Raw genomic sequence first — 26000 nt, 5'->3', positions numbered from 1 at the left:
CCATAAATGAAAAAGTTTGACCGTCTGGTGCTGACCGTCTCTCTTCCTGCTCAGCTGTCCGTCAGAGAGGTCTGTCACGTGTTTTCAGCAGGGGGCAGTAAGTGCAAATAGATCTGTGCAGGCATCAAACCACACATTGTTCAGTGAGATGGAAATTAACTATATATTACTTTGTAAAGTCACTTTTTGTTTTTTCTTATCAATACTGTACTTGTATGCCACAATGATGTTAAGTGTTTTATTTAGCTGAATTATTAAATTAATTGTATATATTATTTATATTTGTTTGGTGTTGTATTTCATGATTACATTTCAAATACATTTTATTTGTGGGCCATTCTCAACAAATATTTATATATATGATTGTGATACACCAATATGAAATTTTTTAGAACGATTCCAATTTTAACAAAAAAACTGCCCGATCCAGATATTTTGCCACATATATTATTTTGTAATCAGATCACTGTTTTGTGCTTTTTAGAGTTTTTTTTATTGTGGGATAATGGATAATGCTATACACACCGCTAGAGGGCGCCGCTTGCTTACACAATACTGACTGAAGCTCTAACTGAACAACTGAATGCAGTCTTATTTTTAAGCTTTCAAGTTTTAGTAATTGCCTAAATGGCACCCTCCGCCCTTGCGGTCTTCCTCTGAGTGCAGACTTAGGTGACATAAGCGACTGCAATCCGATGGGTTTTGCTTCTTTTAGGAAAAAGAAGAACATTTGGGCTCTACCTCTTACTCTGTGTTTATATGTGTTAAAGGTGTCATGTCAGTCATTATGAGATAAGTCCTAAATATGAGATAGTAAGTCAGAATTATGAGATAAGTCCTAAATATGAGATAGTGAGTCATAAATATGAGATAGTGAGTCAGAATTATGAGATAAGTCCTAAATATGAGATAGTACGTCAGAATTATGAGATAAGTCCTATATATGAGATAGTGAGTCATAAATATGAGATAGTGAGTCAGAATTATGAGATAAGTCATAAATATGAGATAGTAAGTCATAAATATGAGATAAGTCCTAAATATGAGATAGTAAGTCAGAATTATGAGATAAGTCCTAAATATGAGATAGTGAGTCATAAATATGAGATAGTGAGTCAGAATTATGAGATAAGTCCTAAATATGAGATAGTACGTCAGAATTATGAGATAAGTCCTATATATGAGATAGTGAGTCATAAATATGAGATAGTGAGTCAGAATTATGAGATAAGTCATAAATATGAGATAGTAAGTCATAAATATGAGATAAGTCCTAAATATGAGATAGTAAGTCAGAATTATGAGATAAGTCATAAATATGAGATAGTATGTCAGAATTATGAGATAAGTCATAAATATGAGATAGTAAGTCAGAATTATGAGATAAGTCATAAATATGAGATAGTATGTCAGAATTATGAGATAAGTCATAAATATGAGATAGTATGTCAGAATTATGAGATAAGTCATAAATATGAGATAGTATGTCAGAATTATGAGATAAGTCATAAATATGAGATAGCATGTCAGAATTATGAGATAAGTCATAAATATGAGATAGTATGTCAGAATTATGAGATAAGTCATAAATATGAGATAGTATGTCAGAATTATGAGATAAGTCATAAATATGAGATAGTATGTCAGAATTATGAGATAAGTCATAAATATGAGATAGTAAGTCATAAATATGAGATAAGTCCTAAATATGAGATAGTAAGTCAGAATTATGAGATAAGTCATAAATATGAGATAGTATGTCAGAATTATAAGTCCTAAATATGAGATACTGAGTCATAAATATGAGATAGTGAGTCAGAATTATGAGATAAGTCATAAATATGAGATAGTAAGTCATAAATATGAGATAAGTCCTAAATATGAGATAGTAAGTCATAAATATGAGATAGTGAGTCAGAATTATGAGATAAGTCATAAATATGAGATAGTAAGTCAGAATTATGAGATAAGTCATAAATATGAGATAGTGTGTCAGAATTATGAGATAAGTCATAAATATGAGATAGTAAGTCATAAATATGAGATAAGTCACAAATATGAGATAGTAAGTCAGAATTATTAGATAAGTCATAAATATGAGATAAGTCACAAATATGAGATAGTAAGTCAGAATTATGAGATAAGTCATAAATATGAGATAGTATGTCAGAATTATGAGATAAGTCATAAATATGAGATAGTGAGTCAGAATTATGAGATAAGTCATAAATATGAGATAGTAAGTCATAAATATGAGATAAGTCACAAATATGAGATAGTAAGTCAGAATTATTAGATAAGTCATAAATATGAGATAAGTCACAAATATGAGATAGTAAGTCAGAATTATGAGATAAGTCATAAATATGAGATAGTATGTCAGAATTATGAGATAAGTCATAAATATGAGATAGTATGTCAGAATTATGAGATAAGTCATAAATATGAGATAGTGAGTCAGAATTATGAGATAAGTCATAAATATGAGATAGTGAGTCAGAATTATGAGATAAGTCATAAATATGAGATAGTGAGTCAGAATTATGAGATAAGTCATACATATGAGATAGTGAGTCAGAATTATGAGATAAGTCATAAATATGAGATAGTATGTCAGAATTATGAGATAAGTCATAAATATGAGATAGTATGTCAGAATTATGAGATAAGTCATAAATATGAGATAGTATGTCAGAATTATGAGATAAGTCATAAATATGAGATAGTATGTCAGAATTATGAGATAAGTCCTAAATATGAGATAGTATGTCAGAATTATGAGATAAGTCATAAATATGAGATAGTAAGTCAGAATTATGAGATAAGTCATAAATATGAGATAGTGAGTCAGAATTATGAGATAAGTCATAAATATGAGATAGTGAGTCAGAATTATGAGATAAGTCATAAATATGAGATAGTGAGTCAGAATTATGAGATAAGTCATACATATGAGATAGTGAGTCAGAATTATGAGATAAGTCATAAATATGAGATAGTGAGTCAGAATTATGAGATAAGTCATAAATATGAGATAGTGAGTCAGAATTATGAGATAAGTCATAAATATGAGATAGTGAGTCAGAATTATGAGATAAGTCATAAATATGACATAGTGAGTCAGAATTATGAGATAAGTCATAAATATGAGATAGTGAGTCAGAATTATGAGATACGTCATAAATACTTTATAAATAGTGACTAAGATTTTTCCTACCGGTTTTTTGTTTCAGTCAGTAGATATCGACTGGCCTCCTGCAATTTCAGATTGACTACATCTTGAACTAAGTATTATGAAATTTTGCTCAACATCACATTACAAAATTGTTAGTTTGATATTTTATTTGTATAGGCATTTGTTGCAGTAACTAAAATGATCCCTAATGCATTGTATGCATTTTTGTTAATAAACAGCCTGATTTAATTTTAGTTTTTTATTGTCATGTTCCTCTTTGTTAGTGTAGCCGGCAGTCATTTTGTAGTGTGATTGTCAAATAAAAAAGGATTTCTAGTGGGGTGTGGGGGAGATTTTCAAACATATTTTTTTGGGTTAAATGTATGTAGGTTTTAAGTTAAATCCTGCATATACTGTATAATGGGATTACATTAGAATGTTAACAGACTCAAACAGACATTTAGTGTGTACGAAAGCATGTATCTTTAGACTCATATTGCTTTAAAAATCAGGCAAATATAGAAACTGCATAATAAAATAACATTTTAGATCTTCTAAATTTAAATATATTACACAAATTTATTTTTAACTCTCCCATGTTATTTGGTCATTTTTGACCGAAATACATTTTCCAACTCTATCTGAGCAGAACAAGACTTGGTGACTTTTCCTCCATTTGTCATCTTACCATACAAAAAAACTGGGCTTGATTCAAGAAGTCTGTGGTTGTAAAATAAAAAAAAATAAAAAAAAGCGACACCTTTGGAAGGCGAATGGGAAAGACCAAAATACAGAATTTTTTTTCATTTGATCTGCCAAAAATAATCAATAAATCAGCCACAATGCAGAAAAAAACACATACACACACTCACACACAAACACTCTTAAACACACACACACACTTACAAAAGAAAGTTTAAAATTGCTAAATGTTTACCGATTCTTCTGTTTTATACTAAAAAATGAACCACAAAATTCTGAAAATTAAACAAGCTTCTTGATGTTAATTTTCTTGACATTATTAAGCATTTACTTTTTTAAGTTTGAAATAAATGATGGGTATTAAATGTTTATTCTGTGTGTCTGTAACACCATGGTCAGGTTTGACTGCAGCACAATGACATTAACTGCAAAAACTGACACTTCAAACCCATTTTAAAATGCTAAACTTTGACAAATAATAGTTTGATAATGTCTACATACATTTCTAAATGCATATATTGTGATAAAATATAAAATGAGGTTATAACAAGTCATCGGACTACACAGTATGTGTCTACAGCATCATCTGACTGTTACTGGCATGATATGAGGAAGTCATGTTATTTATATTTGTTCACCAGATGGCAGCAATCGACCTCCAATTTATGTCACTTTCTCATATTTGAATCATGTTTCAACTTATAGACGTGTAGGTGCTTCATTTGTAAAAAAAAAAAATAATAAAATCTAAAATGCAATTATCTGTATATGAAAATGAATGGTCAAATTGAGAGATTTACATGTAAGTAAGATCGAAATAGCATAAAATCCCCAAATAAATGCATAATTTTATTGTTCTTACTTCAGGGAAGAAGAAATGGCATCATTATCACCATAAAATAAATAAAAAGGTTGCACAGCTGACCCTTCCGGTCAAAAATGACTGCGATTACCAAAAGGAGGGGCTATTTTTCAATACCATAGCAGTGTTAAAAATCTCATAAAAAAATACTTCAAAATATAAAAAATAAATTTAGTGCAGACTGCAATAAATATATGGTATAACAGCATGTACTGTTTTTTTTAAAATATTTTTTAGTATCACTTTACAATACGTTTTTATTCATTAACATTACTTAACGCAATGCACAATACTTCTACAGTATTTATTAATCTTTGTTCATTTCTACATATAAAATGTATATTAAAAGTTATATGTGTTAACATTAGTTACTATTAACATTGCCCAAGATTAATAAATACATAGTTTATTATATTTAATGCATTTATTAATGTTAACAAATAAAACCTGGTATAAAAGTGACACCAATTTTTATATTAAACATATGAACCTGTTATATATATTAAAATTATTAACATAATTTTACTTAAGGCTTTTAAAAAAGGGTTGATTTTTTGTCTTTTAAAAGATGGTGACAATTATCCTTTGCTAAAATGATTTCTATACATTGAGAATGACTTAAATACAGAGATAAGACCATAAAAACATCATGATTTGAACCTAGAAAGAAAACCACTTGGAAAAATGCAGAAATTTGAACATTTTAATATAATTTAAAATAAATACTACCAAATGGCAATGCAAGACCACTACGGGCACTTGCCCTAATGTTTTGGTATGAAAACAAAACAGGCAAACGACTAAAGGAAAGGTAAAAAAAAAATAGTAAGGGAAAGACAGAGCACTTAATAAATGCGTCCGACAGCGTCCTTCATCCCAACGTACGAAAATAAATACAACTAAATTACATCTATGGTACAAAAATACGCTGAAACAAACAAAACATTAGAAAACCTAATGAGGATTTGCTGTTAGACAGAACAAACGTCACAGCTTGAAAATAAACTTGAACATACACACACGTACACTCATATCATTCGCTGTGAAGAATACCGGCAGTTTCCAAAAGGTTCACTGGATCAGATACAAACAGGATGGGACTGAAACCATAGCAACACGTCTCTATGGAAACATCCACGAGATACACGTCTTCCGATGATTTTGTGTCATTTCAGAAAATATTTTTCAATTCATGTTTTTTTTTAATCCATCAATTCACACATGATTACTGTCACACAACCTTTGTCTTGAGCTGTGACGCGTCACAAACAGAAGGCATTGCATATGTACACCACACTTGGGAAGGCTTCGGGGTCAAGGGTCATTCACACTGGTATTGCATGGCTCAGTTGCACATATAATGAGTCTGTGATCTGACTTGGTATTGATTCTAAACGCAGACAACGCACATCCATACGATTCGTAACTTTTCGATGCAAAAAATCATAATAAATGCAACGTTAATGGTAAAAAGAGATTTTTTAAGAGTATTTACATCTTCTGGAACAGTTCGACATTACTCCAACTATTATAAGTTAACTCTTTGTGTTATGAAGTGAGGGATAGTGGTTGAGTTGTCTTTCTCTGTGCTGGGTGAGAGAGACATACCTGTTGATCTATACAGTAAATGTGAAATGCCACCCAAATCAAGTCCTTACATACTGTCCTTAATGGTTTAATCTGTTTTGGAGTGTGTATGAAGTCAAAGTGGTCCACTTCAGCAAACCAAATGTGAGGAATAAAGGACATCATGTTTGAGTTGGTTTCACTCCGTCGGTGGGTAGATTTGTGGGTGAATCTCACGAAAATACGTCCAGAGCAAATGAAAATAGAAAAATACAATAAATTATATTTTGCATAAAGAACATTTTTGTAGTTGCTTATTTTAGGACCATTGCAAATATTTTGTTTCAATGTATTATTAATTATTTTCATGACAATTATGCATATTTTTTCTGTAATGCATCCTGAGGTATTTTTGTCATTCCCATAATTGTCAAAGGTGATTTCCATTAAAACTATTTTTTGTATTATTTTTTTTTTACTTTACAGTGGAAAAATATTGTAATACAAGGATTTTTATTTAAATTTGCTTAGAGCCAGAACAATAAATACCACGAAGAAATTACAAAGCCAAACTTCTTGTAAAACAAATACTACCATGACATAAATACTTTAAAATATAAATTAATTTTATTTTTGTATTACAGTATGAGATTTGTTTTTTTTACATTACGGTAATGAAAATGTGTGTGTGGGTGGGTGGGTGGGGGGTGCTTCATATAAAATAATAAATAATGTCAGAATGCCAAAATTATTGTACAACAAATACTACCATGACATAAATACTTTAAAATTTAAATCATTATTATGTTTCATATTACAGTAATGAGAATTCGATATTTTTCACATTACGGTAATGAGAGTTTGGAAGAAAATATGCTTAATTGTCATGAAAATGTCCAAATTCCCAAAGATGTTGTATGTAAAATACTACCATAACAAATATTCTTAAAAATGCAAAGGATTATTTTATTTTTGTATTACCGTAATGACATTTTTTCAAATTACGGTAATGAAAATCTGGTGGGAATTGCATTTTATACAACCAGTTGACATAAATCCTGTCATTTATGACATAAATACTGTAAAATTTAAATGACTATTTTGTTTCATATTACAGTAATGAGAATTACATATTTTTCACATTATGGTAATGATAGTTTGGGGGAAAATATGCTTAATTGTCATGAAAATGTCCAAATTCCCAAAGATGTTGTACAACAAATACTACCATAACAAAAATTCTTAAAAAAATGTAAATTATTATTTTATTTTTGTATTACCGTAATGACAATTTTTCAAATTACGGTAATGAAAATCTGGTGGAAATTGCGTTTTATACAACCAGTTGAAATAAATCCTGTCATTTATGACATAAATACTGTAAAATTTAAATGACTATTTTGTTTTGTATTACAGTAATGAGAATCAGAAATTTTTCACATTACGGTAATGAACATTGTGGTTTGGGGGGGGTTGTGGAGTGCTCAATTGTGTTAAAAATAATGACAACATTTTTAATTGTTCTTTAAATAGACTTTTCTTTATGCAAAATATAATTTCTTATGTCTATCTTGTGACTTGGGTAGAAATACGTTGGGGACGTGTTCTTGCCAGGTTTCGTGAGATTCACTCATGTGCTCTGAATTGCCTGAGAGAGCTTACTGTAACGGCAGTTTATTGTACAGTTGTGTATTTGTGACATAAACCTTCATATCAGAGTGTAAGGATTAAAAAACAAAAATATTAAGACTAGTGTTCTCTGATACACTTTCCCATTCTTTTTTTACATATTTCTTCTTATCGAAAACTTCGATAAAGATTAAAACCCCCAACATATCCAAAGGAGGATCTGTGTAACATAAAAATCAACTAAATATAATTTGTGAGCCTCACAGGAACAGAACTAGTGCTGCTTCTAATAACCCTAACTACATGTCTGTCCATCCATCTGTCTGTCTGACAGATGAGATCCACACACATAAGGCAACATTTTTGGTTTGTTCCCAACAACGGCTCTTAAACAAGTGCAAAATAAAAATAAAAAAATCAGGTCGTCATTAACAATACTGATCATTTTACCAAAAACACTGTCCATGATCTGTAAACAAGCTGAAAGTGTACAAGACTTTTTAAAATGTGGGTCGACTTGCTCAAGTCTCACCCAACTGTGCAAAACCCCTTTTTTTTAAAGTCCCACATCAAAAGAAAAAAGGAAAGAAAGCAACAAAAATAACTTGCTTTGTCTATCGGTTATGAATAGGAGGGGGTTGAGAGAGGGGAGGCTCTTTCTAGCATGGCTACGCAGGTTCCGTAAATAGTGAATCGGATGAATCGTGGCGTTGATTAATGACATCACTCCCGCCCGCTGGCTGAATAAGAGAACTGTGGGAAATGTGGTCTCCGTTCGCTATCGGCTGAGTCCATCCCGTCCTCATCATCTGCAGGAGAGACAAAGAGAGACGATCAGATAATATGCCAACGCTAGCTTGTCTATATGATATGCAATATAAACATCTCACTATTATTAATGCATTATGCACTGATGCAATTATTTCTAACGGAAATAGGAAAATAGGAAAAAAACAGTGACAGGAAAGGCTACAGTGACCTGGTGACCTCCAATGACCTCCCGTCTGTGAGAATGGGACTCAACGCCATCAACCCACGACTGATTGAATTTTCCATTTGCTCTAAATGATAAATGAATTTCCTAGCGATGGCTAAAAGTGGTACACTGATTTTAACACAGCGAGGAAAAGACAAACGTCTCTTTCATTGTGTACGGCTCAGACCTCAATGCATCTTCCTCTTCCTGTGCCATAAGGAAGTGTCTACAGGAAAAGAGAGAGCGGGAGGAAAACAACACACTTACATTTCTCTGGAGGAGTGATGGTGATGGTCTGTGCTGTGAACTCCTCATCAAAATACCTGGTGTCAGTTTCAGACGATACCTGTGGCATAAACGGCGGTACGAGCTACACAAGAGATGTGACAGAGAGAGAGAGAGACAGAAGAGAGAGAGAAGTGATAGAGAGAGACAGAGAGACAGAAGAGAGAGAGAGAGAGAAGTGATAGAGAGAGACAGAGAGACAGAAGAGAGAGAGCGAGAGACAGAAGAGAGAGAGAGACAGAAGAGAGAGAGAGACAGAAGAGAGAGAGAGACAGAAGAGAGACAGAGAGAGAGACAGAAGAGAGAGATAACATAGAAAATAAATAAAAGATTAAAATATAAAGCTGTTTTATATTGTTCAATTTTCACAACTATATATTCCAATTAAAGAATAAAAAACCAATAATGTGTATAATGTGTAAACAATTATAAATATTCAGTATACACAAATATATATATGTTTACATAACTGTACAAATGTATATGTAGACACAACTACTGTATGCAAATGTTTACAAATGTGTATATACAGGTATGTATACATAACTGTACAAATGTAAACAAATGTATACATAAATGTGCAAATGCATACAGTATATGTAATTGGACAAATATCAACAAAAGTACAGTATAATTATACACAACTATACAAATGTTTACAAATCTGTATATATATATATATATATATATATATATATATATATATATATATATATATATATATATATATATATATATCTATATCTCTACTCACAACTGCACAAATATAAACAAAAGAATATATGTATACATAACTGTACAACCACATATTTATATGAACCTGTACAAATGTAAACAAATGTCCTATATGTACACATAACTGTACAAATGCCGTAACTCTACAAATGTAAACCAATGTATATATGTACTGTATACATAACTATAGAAATGCACATACAGTATGTATACACAGCCGTACAAATGAATACATCATTCTAAAAATGTACTAGCATACTGTACAACACAAATGTAAACAAACTGTATAAATGTATACGTAGGATGTAAATGTATACATAACAGGTGGCTCTAGTTTAAGGATGGTAAAGCAGTATTTAGGCATTCACAAAAGACATTCCTGCAGTCCATCTGCACTATTTTCTAATGGTTGGCCTATGTACACATGCGTCAGACGACTTTGGCAGTTGCATCGAATCTAGTTGTTCTTTCACTGACTCACACATCAGAGTTACAGCTTGCCAAGTTAAAAATAGAGCAATCTTTCCTGCACAGCACATCAATGTTAGTAGGAAAAGGACAGGATGGTCCAATTTAAGTAAGGCTGACTTGTCGGTTTATCTGTATTTTTCTTTAGTGTTTATTTGACCATTAAAACGCAAGACGAATGAGTTAATGTTGATGTCTCAGTGCCTCTGCTTCATCAGATAAATAAAGGTACCTGTGATCACAGATAATATAAGATGCTGTCCTCAGTTGTACCTTTTTGTCATAGACGTCCTGCCAGTCCACCGCTGTGAAGAAACTGTGCCTCATGATTTCTTTAGCATCATCTGGTCCCCCTCCAAGCCTTCAAATGAACCAGCAGTTTCAAATTCATTATGAGATCACATTATACACAAACATAGTAAGTATTAAAAGACATGATGATTATGTTTCTGATTTGATTACATTTTGTTGTTGACTTCTAAATGCCAGTAATTATTAATGACAACACACACACACACACACACACATGTTGTGTTTCCATGTTTTATGGGGACTTTCCATAGACATAATGGTTTTTATACTGTACAAACTTTATATTCTATCCCCTAAACCTAACCCTCACAGAAAACTTTCTGCATTTTTACATTTTCAAAAAACATAATTTAGTATGATTTATAAGCTGTTTTCCTCATGGGGACTGACAAAATGTCCCCACAAGGTCAAAAATTTCGGGTTTTACTATCCTTATGGGGACATTTGGTCCCCACAAAGTGATAAATACACACACACACACACACACACACACACACACACACACACACACACACACACACACACACACACACACACACACACACACACACACACACACACACACACACACACACACACACACACACACACACCTCTTGTTGGGATCTTTGATGAGTAATCCAGACAGTAAGGACTTGGCATCAGCAGAGAGAGTTCTGGGAAATTTAATCTCCTCCATCAGAATCAGTTCAAAAAGCTTCTCATGGTCCTGAAGACAGATGCACATCAGAATAAATTAGATCAATCATTTGTGCCAGCATTGAAGATGAAATCAAATCAAACAATACTCGATGCAAAAAGGTCTTGATAATATTTCAAATTCATAGAGTTTCAAATTACGGTCTCGATTTATAAAAGTAATAACTGTTGTTATAGTATGTCGTACCTGATTATAAAAGGGGAGGCGTCCACACATCATCTCGTACATAACGACCCCCAGACCCCACCAGTCCACCGCTCTTCCGTAATCATTGTCCTCCAATACCTGACCAACAATCAATTAGTCCATCACAATACCCTGCAATACCTGATCAATAATCAGTCAATCACATTACTCTCAAATATCTGATCAATAATCAAATTGCAATACCATCTAATACCTGATCGACAATCAATCTCAAAATTCACCAATTCAGCCTTGCACATATCTGATCAATAATCACAATACTCTCTAATGTCTGATCAAAAATCTTTTCAGCCAATCACATTACCCTCCAATACCTGATCAATAATCAAATCTGTCAATCACAATACCCCAAAATACCAGTTAAATAAACAGTCAATCTTAATACCCTCCAATACCTGATCAATAATCAATAATAATACCCTCCAATACCTGATCAATAATCAATCTTAATACCCTCCAATACCTGATCAATATTCAATCTTAATACCCTCCAATACCTGATCAATAATCAATCTTAATACCCTCCAATACCTGATCAATAATCAAATCTGTCAATCACAATACCCCAAAATACCAGTTAAATAAACAGTCAATCTTAATACCCTCCAATACCTGATCAATAATCAAATCTGTCAATCACAATACCCCAAAATACCAGTTAAATAAACAGTCAATCTTAATACCCTCCAATACCTGATCAATAATCAAATCTGTCAATCACAATACCCCAAAATACCAGTTAAATAAACAGTCAATCTTAATACCCTCCAATACCTGATCAATAATCAATCTTAATACCCTCCAATACCTGATCAATATTCAATCTTAATACCCTCCAATACCTGATCAATAATCAATCTTAATACCCTCCAATACCTGATCAATAATCAAATCTGTCAATCACAATACCCCAAAATACCAGTTAAATAAACAGTCAATCTTAATACCCTCCAATACCTGATCAATAATCAAATCTGTCAATCACAATACCCCAAAATACCAGTTAAATAAACAGTCAATCTTAATACCCTCCAATACCTGATCAATAATCAATCTTAATACCCTCCAATACCTGATCAATATTCAATCTTAATACCCTCCAATACCTGATCAATAATCAATCTTAATACCCTCCAATACCTGATCAATAATCAAATCTGTCAATCACAATACCCCAAAATACCAGTTAAATAAACAGTCAATCTTAATACCCTCCAATACCTGATCAATAATCAAATCTGTCAATCACAATACCCCAAAATACCAGTTAAATAAACAGTCAATCTTAATACCCTCCAATACCTGATCAATAATCAAATCTGTCAATCACAATACCCCAAAATACCAGTTAAATAAACAGTCAATCTTAATACCCTCCAATACCTGATCAATAATCAATAATAATACCCTCCAATACCTGATCAATGATCAATCTTAATACCCTCCAATACCTGATCAATATTCAATCTTAATACCCTCCAATACCTGATCAATAATCAATCTTAATACCCTCCAATACCTGATCAATATTCAATCTTAATACCCTCCAATACCTGATCAATAATCAATCTTAATACCCTCCAATACCTGATCAGTAATCAATCTTAATACCCTCCAATACCTGATCAATATTCAATCTTAATACCCTCCAATACCTGATCAATAATCAATCTTAATACCCTCCAATACCTGATCAATATTCAATCTTAATACCCTCCAATACCTGATCAATAATCAATCTTAATACCCTCCAATACCTGATCAATAATCAATCATAATACCCTCCAATACCTGATCAATATTCAATCTTAATACCCTCCAATACCTGATCAATAATCAATCTTAATACCCTCCAATACCTGATCAATATTCAGTCTTAATACCCTCCAATACCTGATCAATAATCAATCTTAATACCCTCCAATACCTGATCAATATTCAATCTTAATACCCTCCAATACCTGATCAATAATCAATCATAATACCCTCCAATACCTGATCAATAATCAATCTTAATACCCTCCAATACCTGATCAATAATCAATCATAATACCCTCCAATACCTGATCAATATTCAATCTTAATACCCTCCAATGCCTGATCAATATTCAATCTTAATACCCTCCAATACCTGATCAATAATCAATCTTAATACCCTCCAATACCTGATCAATATTCAATCTTAATACCCTCCAATATCTGATCAATAATCAATCTTAATACCCTCCAATACCTGATCAATATTCAATCTTAATACCCTCCAATATCTGATCAATATTCAATCTTAATACCCTCCAATACCTGATCAATAATCAATCTTAATACCCTCCAATATCTGATCAATAATTTATTATATTATCCTTCAACACTTAATCGTACATGTACATGATTAATAATTACTCTTAGCAGTCTTGTGATTTTCCTGCAAATACTCAAAATGTTACAGTCAGTGATGTTACGCCTCTTCTGATGTCAACCAATGATATCATGGGGTGGGGTTATGATCCAAAACATGGCAAAAACATCCTGGCATGTGATTACATCATACAGTTACTGTATCATTATTACATCACCATGCTGTGAGTCATCACTGTTACAGTATCCCAATGCAATGACCCCATTTACAGTATTATATACGCTAGATAGAAGTTCTTACACAACATCAAACATGATCTTCAGAAACGGACAGAAGGTCCCCATTTCCTGTGTAGTGTTTTTGCTCAGTCATGTCTCTGCACCAGTAGTGGTGTGTCTATCTTTGTACAGATGTTAAAAAGGCACAACTAAAGTGTGACCCTGTTCCTCATAACCCGTTTCCGGCAGTGACAGACAGATTAAACAATCATCTATATTACATTTACCCTGGAACAGAGGGCTTGTATATATCCTGTGCTGTGTTTAAAGAGATAGAATAGTATCCCTGAGCACTGACTGTGTAAGTGTTTGTGTGTGTACCTCGGGGGCCAGATACTCCGGAGTCCCACAGAATGTTTTCATGGTGGCTGCGTCTGTGATCCCCTCCTTACACAGGCCGAAATCAGTGATCTTTATGTGACCGTCTTTATCCAACATCAGGTTTTCCAGCTAACAAAACAATACATAAACACATTTTTTGTCTTACGATCAGCTAATATTGCAGATGATGACATTTTCAAGGTGAAAATATTGATATTACACTGTGTTTTGCTAACCTTCAAGTCACGGTAAACGATCTTGGCGGAGTGCAAGTAATCCAATGCAGAGACGATCTCAGCGCCATAGAAACGCGTTCTATCCTCCGAAAATACACGTTCTCTCGACAAATGAAAAAATAACTGCAACGACAATACAGAAAAGATCGTTCTCACAGTTCACAAATGTACAGCTCACCCACATCTGTAATAAAACACATCATTTAGAAGTTAAGAAGGAAGTTTGAAGTTTGAAAAAAATAAAAAAAAATAAATAAAGTTTAAAAGAAGTCGTCTTTCGTCATATTCGAAAGTTTGAAGTAAAGTTTCAAGTGCAGATGTTCAAAAAAAAGAAGTTTGAAACGCTGATAGAAAGCTCCAAAGAAAGATCAAAGCTTGATAAAATAAATAGAAAGTTTGTTTATAAGAAAGTTCAAAAGAATTTTCAAAACAAAGTTTGAAAGTTAAAAAAATTTAAAGAAAGTTCTAAATAAAATTTGAAAGTTTGAAAAAAGACAGTTAGAAAGAAAAAATTTGATCTCTTTTGAACTTTCTTTTCAACATTCAAATTCTCATTCAAAGCTTGAAAGAGTAATCGAAATAAAGTTTGCTTGAAAGAATATTTTTTCAAAAGAAAGTCTGAAAAAGAAAAAAAATTCTTAAATTATTTTTTTAAGAAAGTTCAAAATAATGTGAATTCAAAAGTTCAAAAGAAAGTTCGTTTGACAGAAAAAAAGTTTGAAAGAAAGTTCAAAACAAAGTTTAAAAGTTGGAAAAAGAAAGAATTCTAAAGAAATTTCAAACGAAAGATCAAAGCTTGAAAGAATCACCGAAAGAATGTTTGAAAGAATAAACGTTTAAAAGAGGAAAGTTTGAAAGTTCAAAAGTTTTATAGAATGTTTGAAAGTTCAAAAGTTTTATAGAATGTTTGAAAGTTCAAAAGAAAGTACAAAAAAAAAAAAAAAGAGTTTGAAAAGAGATAAATGTACCTCTCCTCCATTCACATACTCCATAACAAAACACAAACGATCCTTCGTCTGAAACGAGTACTTCAGCGACTGGAAGAAAAATAACAAATATTACTTTTCTAAATATATTATGAGTAGCAAACAAGGATTATGTTTAGCTTTAATATAGAGGACAGTGTGATTAAAAAATAAAACCAAAGACATCATTGCGTTAAGAGGACACTAACTGTTAAAAATGGATGCCTAGTGTTTTTCAAAACTCTGCTCTCTGTAAGTGTATGAGCCACTTCATCCTGAGAGAGAGAGAGAGAGAGAGAGAGAGAGAGAGAGTTTATTTCAGGTAAAATAAATCCCATAATTTCTAAGTAAGCTCAGGTCTCGTACCTTAGCAATAATAACCTCCTTTTTCAGGATCTTCATCGCATAATATGTGCCGCTCGCTTTCTCTCTCACCAGAATCACCTTCCCAAACGTGCCTTTCCCCAGTAACTTCAGATAGTCAAAATCATTCATTGTCTGTTTTAGAAAAATACATTAGAATGACCAGCGGGTACATACTATAACCTCATCTACCCGTCTAACTCGTGCTCTACCTTTCGTTTGTGTTGACTGGTTGATGTGTCCATCTCTTCCTCATTGACGTTTTCGATCTGGGATATGGGGCTACTCAGAATTCCTTCCTCTTCCTGTTTGGCGAGCTTGTCCGCCACCATCTGAATGGCCTCCACCCACTCATCCCTTGTTACCAAGGCAACAAAAGCACAATCAGGAGCAGTGAAAGACCGATGTATTGGACAGGCGATTTTGCGTCTGTTGTTTGACCATTCTGAGATAAGTGCATTGACCAATAGCAGATTATCAGACTAGTTAAGTATCCCAAATGTTAGTTTACAAACCCAACAGACAGCCCTGTATTCACAGTTTGGTGTAAATAACGTGTAAACTCAGTGTTTGTGCAATTTTCTCGATGTTGTAAACGATGAAAATTGCATATATAAATATGCAATTTAGACAACGGTCAAAGCATTTCAGCTATAAAGGAGTTTTCTGATGTTCAAGAACTCATATGTAACAAAAATAAGGACTAAATTTGACTTGATCTGGACTATTCAGTTAAGTGATGACATCAGCGGGACGTGTCGCACCTCTCCTCGGGCGTGTCCACGTGGAAGGTGCGTTCAATCACAGTGGTCCACTGCAGACACCTGATGATAAAGGTGTTGGGCTTAGGTCTCTCCGTCTTCATCAGTTGACACTCTGATAACGAAAGAACGAAAAAGAGACGTGAAACATAGTAGTCCTATAGTAGTATGTACGGCACTGTATGCAGTACACAAGCATTCCACTCAGAGTCACAGAGATACATGTTGTGATGGAATAATGACATCATCATCCTAAATTATTAGTCATGCCTAAATTAATGACATCAGCACAGAGATGTTAAAATCCCTTTCCTTTGATGTAGTGAGTCATGGATCTGAATAACAGACAATGTACTTATTTTCCAAGAACACGACACACGGATGAAAAACAGACTGAAATAACAATGTCTAACAGTGAGAGAAAGAGAGAGAGACACTTACTGGCCACAGAGAAGTTGTTGAGTGGATATGCCAGATCAGCATCCTGTGGCTTCTCTTTATATCCAATAAACGATCCATCAGTCTTCAACAGGAAGTACCGCGGTCTCCAGTTCTTAATGTATTCACCTGTAGAACAGAATGAAGACAGATGATTAGACACACTCGACAAGTTACGTAAAAGAAAATCACTCTCACCAGTTTAAGTGGTCTACTAACAATATCCATAAGTGCATTTGTAATTTTTTTAATATTTTCTGAAAGTAAAAGATTCCCACCACAGTGTCATAATAACAAATATTCTTACCATCTGAGCAATTCAAGCTTAAAGTACCACCTGTTTTCAGCAGAGGGCAGTAAGCGATGCTACAGCTGTATAGGCAACACGCAGCTGTACAGACAACTACACACTTGACACTAGCGACAGCACACCAAATCCGAATGCAGGGATCTCAAGACATATTTTTAATACGTTTCAAACTACACTGATGAGCCAAAACATTATGACCAACTGCCAAATATGCTGTTGGTCCTCCGCGTGCCACAAAACTGCGCCGACTCGCCGAGGCATGCACTCTACAAGACCCCTGAAGTTGTCCTGAGGTATCATTAAGACATTAACAGCAGATCCTTCAAGTCCTGTAAGTTGCGAGGTGGAGCCGCCATGGATTGGACTTGATGGTCCAGCACACCACACCCAACAGATGCTCAATCGGATTGAGATCTGGAGAATTTGGAGACCAGGGCAACACCTTGGACTCTTCATCATGTTCCTCAACCCATTCCCGAACAAAGTGTGCAGTGTGGCAGGGCGCATTATTTTGCTGAAAGAGGCCACTGACATCAGGGAACACCGTTGACATGAAGGGGTGTACCTGGTCTGCAACAATGTTTAGGTAGTTGGCACGTGACAAATTGACGTCCACATGAATGGCCATGTTTCCCAGCAGAACATTTCCCAGAGCCTCACACTCCCTCTACTGGCTTGTCGTCTTCCCACAGTGCATCCTGGTGCCACCACTTCCCCAGGTAAACGGCGCACACGTCCGCGGCCGTCCACGTGATCTAAAGAAAATGGGACTCATCAGACCAGGTGACCTTCTTGTACTGCTCCAAGGTCCAGTTCCGAGGCTCACGTGCCCATTGTAGGCACTTTTGCGGTCATCATGGGCACTCTGACTGGTATGCAGCCCCATACGCAGCAGGGGGCAATGCACTGTGTGATGTGACACATTCCTCCCATAGCCATCATTAACATTTTCGTAGACCTACTATCGGTACGGACCAGTCGGGATAGCCTTTGTTGCTCTCGTGCATCGATGAGACTTGGGCGCCCAACACTCTGTCGCCGGTTTGTAGTTTGTCCCTTGTCCCTTCTTGGACCACTGTTGGTATGTTGGTATCACCACTGCTGACAGGGAGAACCCCAGAAGCCTTGTCGTTTCAAAGATGCTCTAACCCAGTCGTCTGGCCATAACAATTTGGCCCTTGTGAAAGTCCCTCAGGGCTCTAATCCTGCCCATTTCTCCTGCATTCAACATCGACTACGAGAACTGATTGTTCGCTTATCACAGCCCTATTTACAAACACATCAAATTCCCAAGCCCACCCACATCCAGCACAACTCTTCTATGGATACATTAAAAAGACCTCACAAAGCAACACAAACACAAACGCACCCATAAAATAAAAGTCCACATCTAATGAAAGATTTTGAAGACTAGATTTTTACCGTTTCTTAACGAAACGGTGTAAAGTGTTTTGCCTTGTATATAATCCAGCTCTCACCTCTCTTCTGCACCCAGCCCTCTTTCACCACGTTCTGGTCATTCATGTTTGCGTTGAGGTCAAAGTTCAAGGGTCAGGGGGTGAGCCCAGTGCTCTACTTCCTGCTCGATGTTGTGTCCTCTTCTCTTGCTCTTCCTTACGTCCGTCTCACTCCGGTCTCCTTTTCTCACACTCTCTCTCTCTCTCTCTTGCACTTCCTTTGCCACGTTGTGATGTAATGTCTCTTCACTTTCACTCTTTCTCTCTCTCAGGGCCTTCAGTGGTGACGCAGCCTTGAAGAAAACAACAAAACACACACACACACACACACACAAATCATTCTCTTCCGCTTCTCCCCCTCTCCCACACACACACTTTCAAGAGAAATAAAGTCATTGTTAGGAGCAGGGCAACATTTCCTGCCCCTTCCCTTCTTGTTGCCTTCTCTTCCTTTCTCACACTGGATGCTGAAGCTACGCATGACTCTAAAGCATGTACTAATAATTTAAAAAGTCTAAGTGATACTACATTGTCAATTTTACATCATCTTTTTATTGTATGCTTAATATTATGCAAGTTGTAACTACACTTTGTGTTAATAAAGGACATTTCTCTTACCAAGAACACTTGAAATGTAACAGTGATGTCAATACAAATTTAAACTGTTAGAATTATAAATTATATTAAGCTTCTGTTACTTTCACTGCCCTTGGATTTAGTGTTTTTATTATTTTAAAAAAATGTCCAATCAGTTTCATTGCAAAGCACATTTAGAACTACTACTGAGATTTTTTTGGTGTGACGCAGGATTCAAGGAAGAATTAGACTCAAAGTTTCTGTTCTGTTGATCCTTGTGTTACAAATATCATTTTAATTTGATCAAAATGATTGCACTCCCTTTCGTTTGGTTGACGCGCATGTGCGAGCTGAGCGCGTGCAGTACAGGCATGGATGTGTTTTCATCTCTCTCTCCTATGTCCTTACTCTCAAGTGGCGCTGGGAAGCCCGTGAAGCATTTTCATGTTTCATTGAAACATCAGACTGAACCAATTCACTACAATTAAACTTCCCAGTGCAATTTCCCAAAGGACATTTTAGGAGAGTGTGCTTGAGTGTGAGGAGAGTGTGCTCAAATAACTCAGTTTGGCCACTCGCACAACAGCAGCTCTACTCATTTTAAAGAGAACTGGTGGCGACTGCACTAGTGAAGGCACCCATGCTCTAAATCATAGCATTTTTTAAAGTCATGTAATCGGTTTCAGTGTGCTTGCTGTCTAGAATTTGAGACATTAGAATCAATCTTAAAACCCTACAATCAAATGTGGAACCTTAGAAACCTCTCAGAATCAATCTTAGATCCCTAGAATCCACCTTGAAATCAATATTAAACCCTACAATCAAATGTGGAACCTTAGAAAACTCTCAGAATCAATCTTAGAACCCTAGAATCCACCTTGAAATCAAGCTTAAACCCCTAAAATCAAATGTGGAACCTTAGAAAACTCTCAGAATCAATCTTAGAACCCTTGAATCCACCTTGAAATCAATCTTAAAACCCTAAAATCAAATGTGGAACCTTAGAAAACTCTCAGAATCAATCTTAGAACCCTTGAATCCACCTTGAAATCAATCTTAAAACCCTACAATCAAATGTGGAACCTTAGAAAACTCTCAGAATCAATCTTAGAACCCTAGAATCCACCTTGAAATCAATCTTAAACCCCTACAATCAAATGTGGAACCTTAGAAAACTCTCAGAATCAATCTTAGAACCCTTGAATCCACCTTGAAATCAATCTTAAAACCCTAAAATCAAATGTGGAACCTTAGAAAACTCTCAGAATCAATCTTAGAACCCTAGAATCCACCTTGAAATCAATCTTAAACCCCTACAATCAAATGTGGAACCTTAGAAAACTCTCAGAATCAATCTTAGAACCCTTGAATCCACCTTGAAATCAATCTTAAAACCCTACAATCAAATGTGGAACCTTAGAAAACTCTCAGAATCAATCTTAGAACCCTTGAATCCACCTTGAAATCAATCTTAAAACCTTATACTCAAATGCAGAAACTTAATACATTTTCAGAATCAATTGTAGAACCCTACAATAAACCTTGAAATCCATCTTAAAACCTTATAATTAGAGGCAGAATCTTAGAAAACTCTCAGAATCAATCTTAGAACCTTGAAACCAATCTTGAAACTCTATAATAAAATGTAAAACCCTACAATCATATCAAAATCAACCCAGAGATTCAACATCCAAAATTAACTTTAAGAAACTTTAGAACCCCAGAATCAACTTTTTTCCCCTCTCCCTTTCTCCCCAATATGGAACACCCAATTCCCAATGTGCTCTAGGTCCTCGTGGTGGCGTAGTGACTCGCCTCAATCCGGATGGGGGATGACGAATCTCCGCATTCCTTAAAATTAACCTTGACATTATCCATTCAATTATATTAGAACCTTAAAATCAACCTTAGAATCTAAAACTTATCTTTAGAACTTTATAATCAACCTTAGAACGAGACTGACATCTCTGTGGAACAAAAATGGCGGTTCCCCAATCAGAATTATCACAGGAAATGACACATGGAAAATGAGAATCGTTGTCCATCATTTTGTGATCAAAGATGGAGCCGGTGATAAAGAAAAACCTCACGTCGCCTATTTGGCAATATTTCGGTTTTAAACCAGATGCAAAAGCGAGCCCGTGGATATCACACATTATATTTCGGAGGATTGGAAACCGGAGGAAAAATGTCTCGAAACGACATTCATCCTGAAGAACCACACTGGAGATTGGCTGAGGGGCTGACAGAGGTCATGCACGATTGGGACATAGAAGAGAGTAAAGTTTCATGCATCACTACTGACAATGGCGCCAATATTGCTGCGGCCATACAAGGGCTCAAATGGTCATGGCTAAACTACTTTGGCCATAACTTCAATGTGGCAGTCAATTATTCACTACAGAAGGAGAAAGCAAAAACTGATCGAGCTTTTGGCATCTTCCGCTGCATTAACGACGAGAGTTTCGCAAGGTGATGGAACAGCTGAATCTACCTCAACATATGCTGATAACAGTATATCAACTATTTTAATTTATTGACTTAATATTTCTCTTGTGACCCATACATTAATGTTAGTGAAAAAAAAAACATGAGAAGAATCATAGACTAGAAATAGCCTAACCCTAATAGTACGTTAATGTCAATATTAACACGCATGATGTCTCTTTTATAACAGGCACTCTTGACATAATTTGTGAATGTAGATCTATCACCTTGCAATTCAATTTTGATGTTGGATCTAATTTTTATAATCCTCACACGCGCTTGTCGGTGTCGCAAGTGTCAGTTATATGCGGTAATGTTGATGCGCAACAATGGCGGGGCAAATTAATAGTAATATGAATTCGCTAATAATAATAATTTAATGCATTAATGGGAAAACGAGCCAAATATCATCTTGATATTGTCAAAGGCATCAGCTATTGGCAATATCTCCATCTATCATCGATCCTCGATATCATCGTCTATCCGCAACAACCCCAGTTTAAAGATTGATTCGAAGGACACGTCTCCAGCAATGCTTATCCTTGCTATCAGTTTGTGAACAGGCTCCTTCCACACCCATTTTATATTTAAACATTTCTCTGAATCTACTAGTCACTACTGTATATTAATGAGGCATCCATAATCTACAACTTCCCTTTGATAAATTAACAATACATGAAATCACACAAAATAACATGCTGAAATCGAAGAAAAGTGAAATTATAAATAAGGAAAATGAAAGAGAAAAAATTATACCCCCAGCATCATTGCACACTTGTGTTACAGCATCTGTTCCGGTGCAGTAAAACATTATCATGCATACCAGGAAAGCAAAGATTCACATATATTAAGCCATATTCACTAGGTTCTGACATAGTAGACTCAAGTACCCAGATAGCACATGTACATCTCTGAGATGTCTGTTTTAGATCTTTTAATCTGGAAAGCATCAGCATCTAATTAACATCTGCTAAACATCTTAAAAACATCAGATTAACAAACAAACTAAATAATAAACGTCTCAAATACATCTGATGAATGTCTTATTGACATCTGAGAAATAGTACATAATAACATATGTCTAACAGTCATCCTTGATAGCACAAGTACATCAATTAGACATCTATTAGACATCTATTTGATGTGTGTGTTTATATCTGGAAGACATATGTTTTAGGTTGTTTTCTCATCTGCAATACGTCAATAAGACGTTTTGTCTCGGATGTCAATAAGACATTCATCAGATGTATTTGAGATGTTTATATTTTAGATTGATTGTAAATCTGATCTTTTTAAGATGTTTAACAGATGTTAATTAGATCCTGATGCTTTCCAGATGTAAAGATCTAAAACAGATCCCAGATAGCACACGTACATCTCTGAGGTGTCTGTTTTAGATCTTTTCATCTGGAAAGCATCAGCATCTAATTAACATCTGCTAAACATCTTAAAAAGATCAGATTTACAAACATACTAAATCGTAAATATCTCAAAGACATCTGATGAATGTCTTATTGACATCCGAGACATACTAAACACGTCTTATAGACATCTTCCAGATGTAAACACACATCAAATAGAGGTCTGTGTGATGTATGTGTGCTCTCAGGCATACACCTGGGGAAAAACATGCTAAATGCAAATAATAAAATGCACCTAACCATATAATCATTCATAGTAAGGAAGAATAGGATAGCAAAATAAATACACTTTTTTAAATGAACTTTTAAAGATCGAAAAAATATTCTTCCCATATCTTTTGAAGTTGACGTCAAAGTCTGTGTTCAATCAAACTCTAAAATATTTTGGTGCAAGTTCATCTGCCATTAGAAGCAAGCCAAAATAGACTGATGCCAATGTGAACAGGTTACGTGACATGTCTCATCCTCAAAAACTATAAGCAAAACTATGTGGAAGGTACCCGGATTACATTAAATATGGGTTTCAATTGCACATCATGGTAATAATTGTGCATGTTATTTGGCCTATGTAGTTTAAAGTAATATCATTAAATTCCTATGTAAGATTTAAAGAACATTTTATTACTTTTGTATGCTAAGGCATGAAAAATCTGGGCCCTGAAGGAAAAGCAGCTAAGAATCACTGCTCTTAACAATGATGGTTCTTTTGTTATTGTCAGAATCATCAAGCCACCCATAAACGAGGTGTGTAAACAACCAAAACACAATCTCATACACCTTTCGTCACATTGCATACACCAGCATGTGCTGAATACTGTAAGAACGCATCAATTTCCTGCTTGCATCATGTTTGTTATAAAATGCATGGATCGTGATGCCTACAGATACACGAGCCATCCAAACCAATGTCAACAAAAACAATGGCGGACACAGTTGGGTATTCCAGCGCTCGCGTTCACAGACATCTCCACAACACACACACACACACACACACACACACACACACACACCTGACAGACAGCAATTAACGGGCCGAGTCAGCTCTTGCAATAAACGCACAATGAAGCAGCGGCTTTTGTGTTCAATGGCGCGTGCTGCTGTTATATAATCCATCACCATCATAATAAATACAACACAACACACTTGACAGATCGCCATAGGGATGCATGGACAAAAACAACAAATGTGCACAAAAATAGAGTGTGTATGCTCAAACAATACAAACGCATGCATTTAAAGTGAGTGTTGGACGATGTGAAATGTGTGCGCTCTCTATTTGCGCGTGGAATGCGTAAAATGGTGGACGCGCATCAATATTATCATGCAGAATGTGGTTTAAATGTGTTTATTACGGGATAACATGGTGCTTTGTGTCAATATCGCTGTATATATGTAAATAAGCGCGTAATTAAAGCTGCATATGTCAGCAGCATCACGAGCAAGGCCGAGGAGCATCCACTGCCGGCGGCCAGTGATGCTCCATCGCGGATGCTCGGCCTTGCCCGTGATGCTCGGTGATGGAGGAAAAATAAACAGCACGGACCGCGCAGTACCTGGTAGACGCTCCGCCAGACGGTGGGATCGGTTCCACGCCAGCCCGGTAAGAGACAAACCCAAACCCGCACACAGCTGCTGCCGCAGTCCGTCGGTTGGTCATGAGGAGAACGGAGGCACGCGCGCCCGTGATGTGGCCATCATCTTCGTCTACTGCTGCTGTGTTACCCCGGTGAACCGAATGACCCTGGATGAATGGCGTAACCCGATGCAGAAAGCGCGGTGACGGCGCACCCCGTCTCCAGCATGCGAATGTACCTGAATCCTACTACGGTGAAGGTTTGGTTCTTAATATTCATGAGATATGCTTCGACATTGGACGGTTATGAAGTTTACGTCAGTGAGAGGTCATTAATATTCAGAACTCCGAGTCAGTTAAAGGTATATTCCGGGGCGGGTTCAGTACAAGTTGAGCTCAGTCGACAGCATTTGAGGCATAATGTTGATTACCACAAAAGAGTATGTCGATTTGTCTCTCCTTTCCTTAAAAAAATAAAAATAAAATCTGGGTTAAAGTGAAGCACTTAAAATGGAAGTGAATGGGGCTAATCTGTAAACGTCAAAATATTGTTTCAAAAAGTATAGCCACAAGACGTACAAAATAAGTTTGGTAACATGATTTAAGTGTGGTAAAACCGCTTGTTAACCTTTCCTGTGTAAAGTTATATCTGTATTTAAACTACGTTGCCATGACAACGTAATGGCGCCACAAACCCTAAAACAATCATCAAATCAATCAAACGTTTCAAATTAATCATTTGAAACAACTTTACGGCTCAAACAAGACTCAAGTTTTAACAGAAGATTTAATGTAAGTACACTTAGAAAATTATAAGATTCACATTTCTGCTTTAAAACTG

General features: G+C 35.3%; 1 protein-coding gene across 2 annotated transcripts; it reads right to left on the bottom strand.

Moving 5' to 3' along the window:
- Positions 1-5385: 5385 nt before the first annotated feature.
- On the bottom strand, positions 5386-25378 carry LOC127644210 (RAC-gamma serine/threonine-protein kinase-like). 2 transcript variants are annotated; one of them, XM_052127271.1, is made up of 15 exons: positions 25140-25378; positions 19124-19476; positions 17339-17464; positions 16901-17012; positions 16349-16493; positions 16140-16271; positions 15983-16048; positions 15777-15845; positions 14809-14931; positions 14573-14701; positions 11597-11695; positions 11304-11419; positions 10672-10759; positions 9178-9280; positions 5386-8743 (listed from the first exon to the last, which is right to left on the bottom strand). In XM_052127271.1, the coding sequence occupies exons 2-15, from the start codon at positions 19167-19169 to the stop codon at positions 8658-8660; spliced, it is 1440 nt and encodes a 479-aa protein (XP_051983231.1). In that variant the 5' UTR covers positions 19170-19476; positions 25140-25378; the 3' UTR covers positions 5386-8657. The 2 variants fall into 2 exon arrangements, with proteins under 2 accessions (XP_051983231.1, XP_051983230.1); XM_052127270.1 differs by having other exon boundaries at positions 19124-19395.
- Between the last annotated feature and the right edge of the window lie 622 nt (positions 25379-26000).

This window comes from Xyrauchen texanus, chromosome 5 (assembly GCF_025860055.1).
Source record: "Xyrauchen texanus isolate HMW12.3.18 chromosome 5, RBS_HiC_50CHRs, whole genome shotgun sequence".
NCBI classification, from domain to species: Eukaryota; Metazoa; Chordata; class Actinopteri; order Cypriniformes; family Catostomidae; genus Xyrauchen; species Xyrauchen texanus.
Note: the sequence above shows the minus strand (reverse complement) of the source record. Positions and strands in the feature narration are given on the sequence as shown.

Bases quoted from the DNA above. Each gene is read 5' to 3' on its own strand.
- LOC127644210 (XM_052127271.1), bottom strand. From the start codon at position 19,169: ATGAATGACCAGAACGTGGTGAAAGAGGGCTGGGTGCAGAAGAGAG. The intron at 11,420-11,596 runs GTACGACATACT...ATCTGTCTTCAG, and splicing joins GCCTCCCCTTTTATAATCAG to GACCATGAGAAGCTTTTTGA. The intron at 8,744-9,177 runs GTAAGTGTGTTG...TCTCTCCTGCAG, and splicing joins CATCACTCCTCCAGAGAAAT to ATGATGAGGACGGGATGGAC.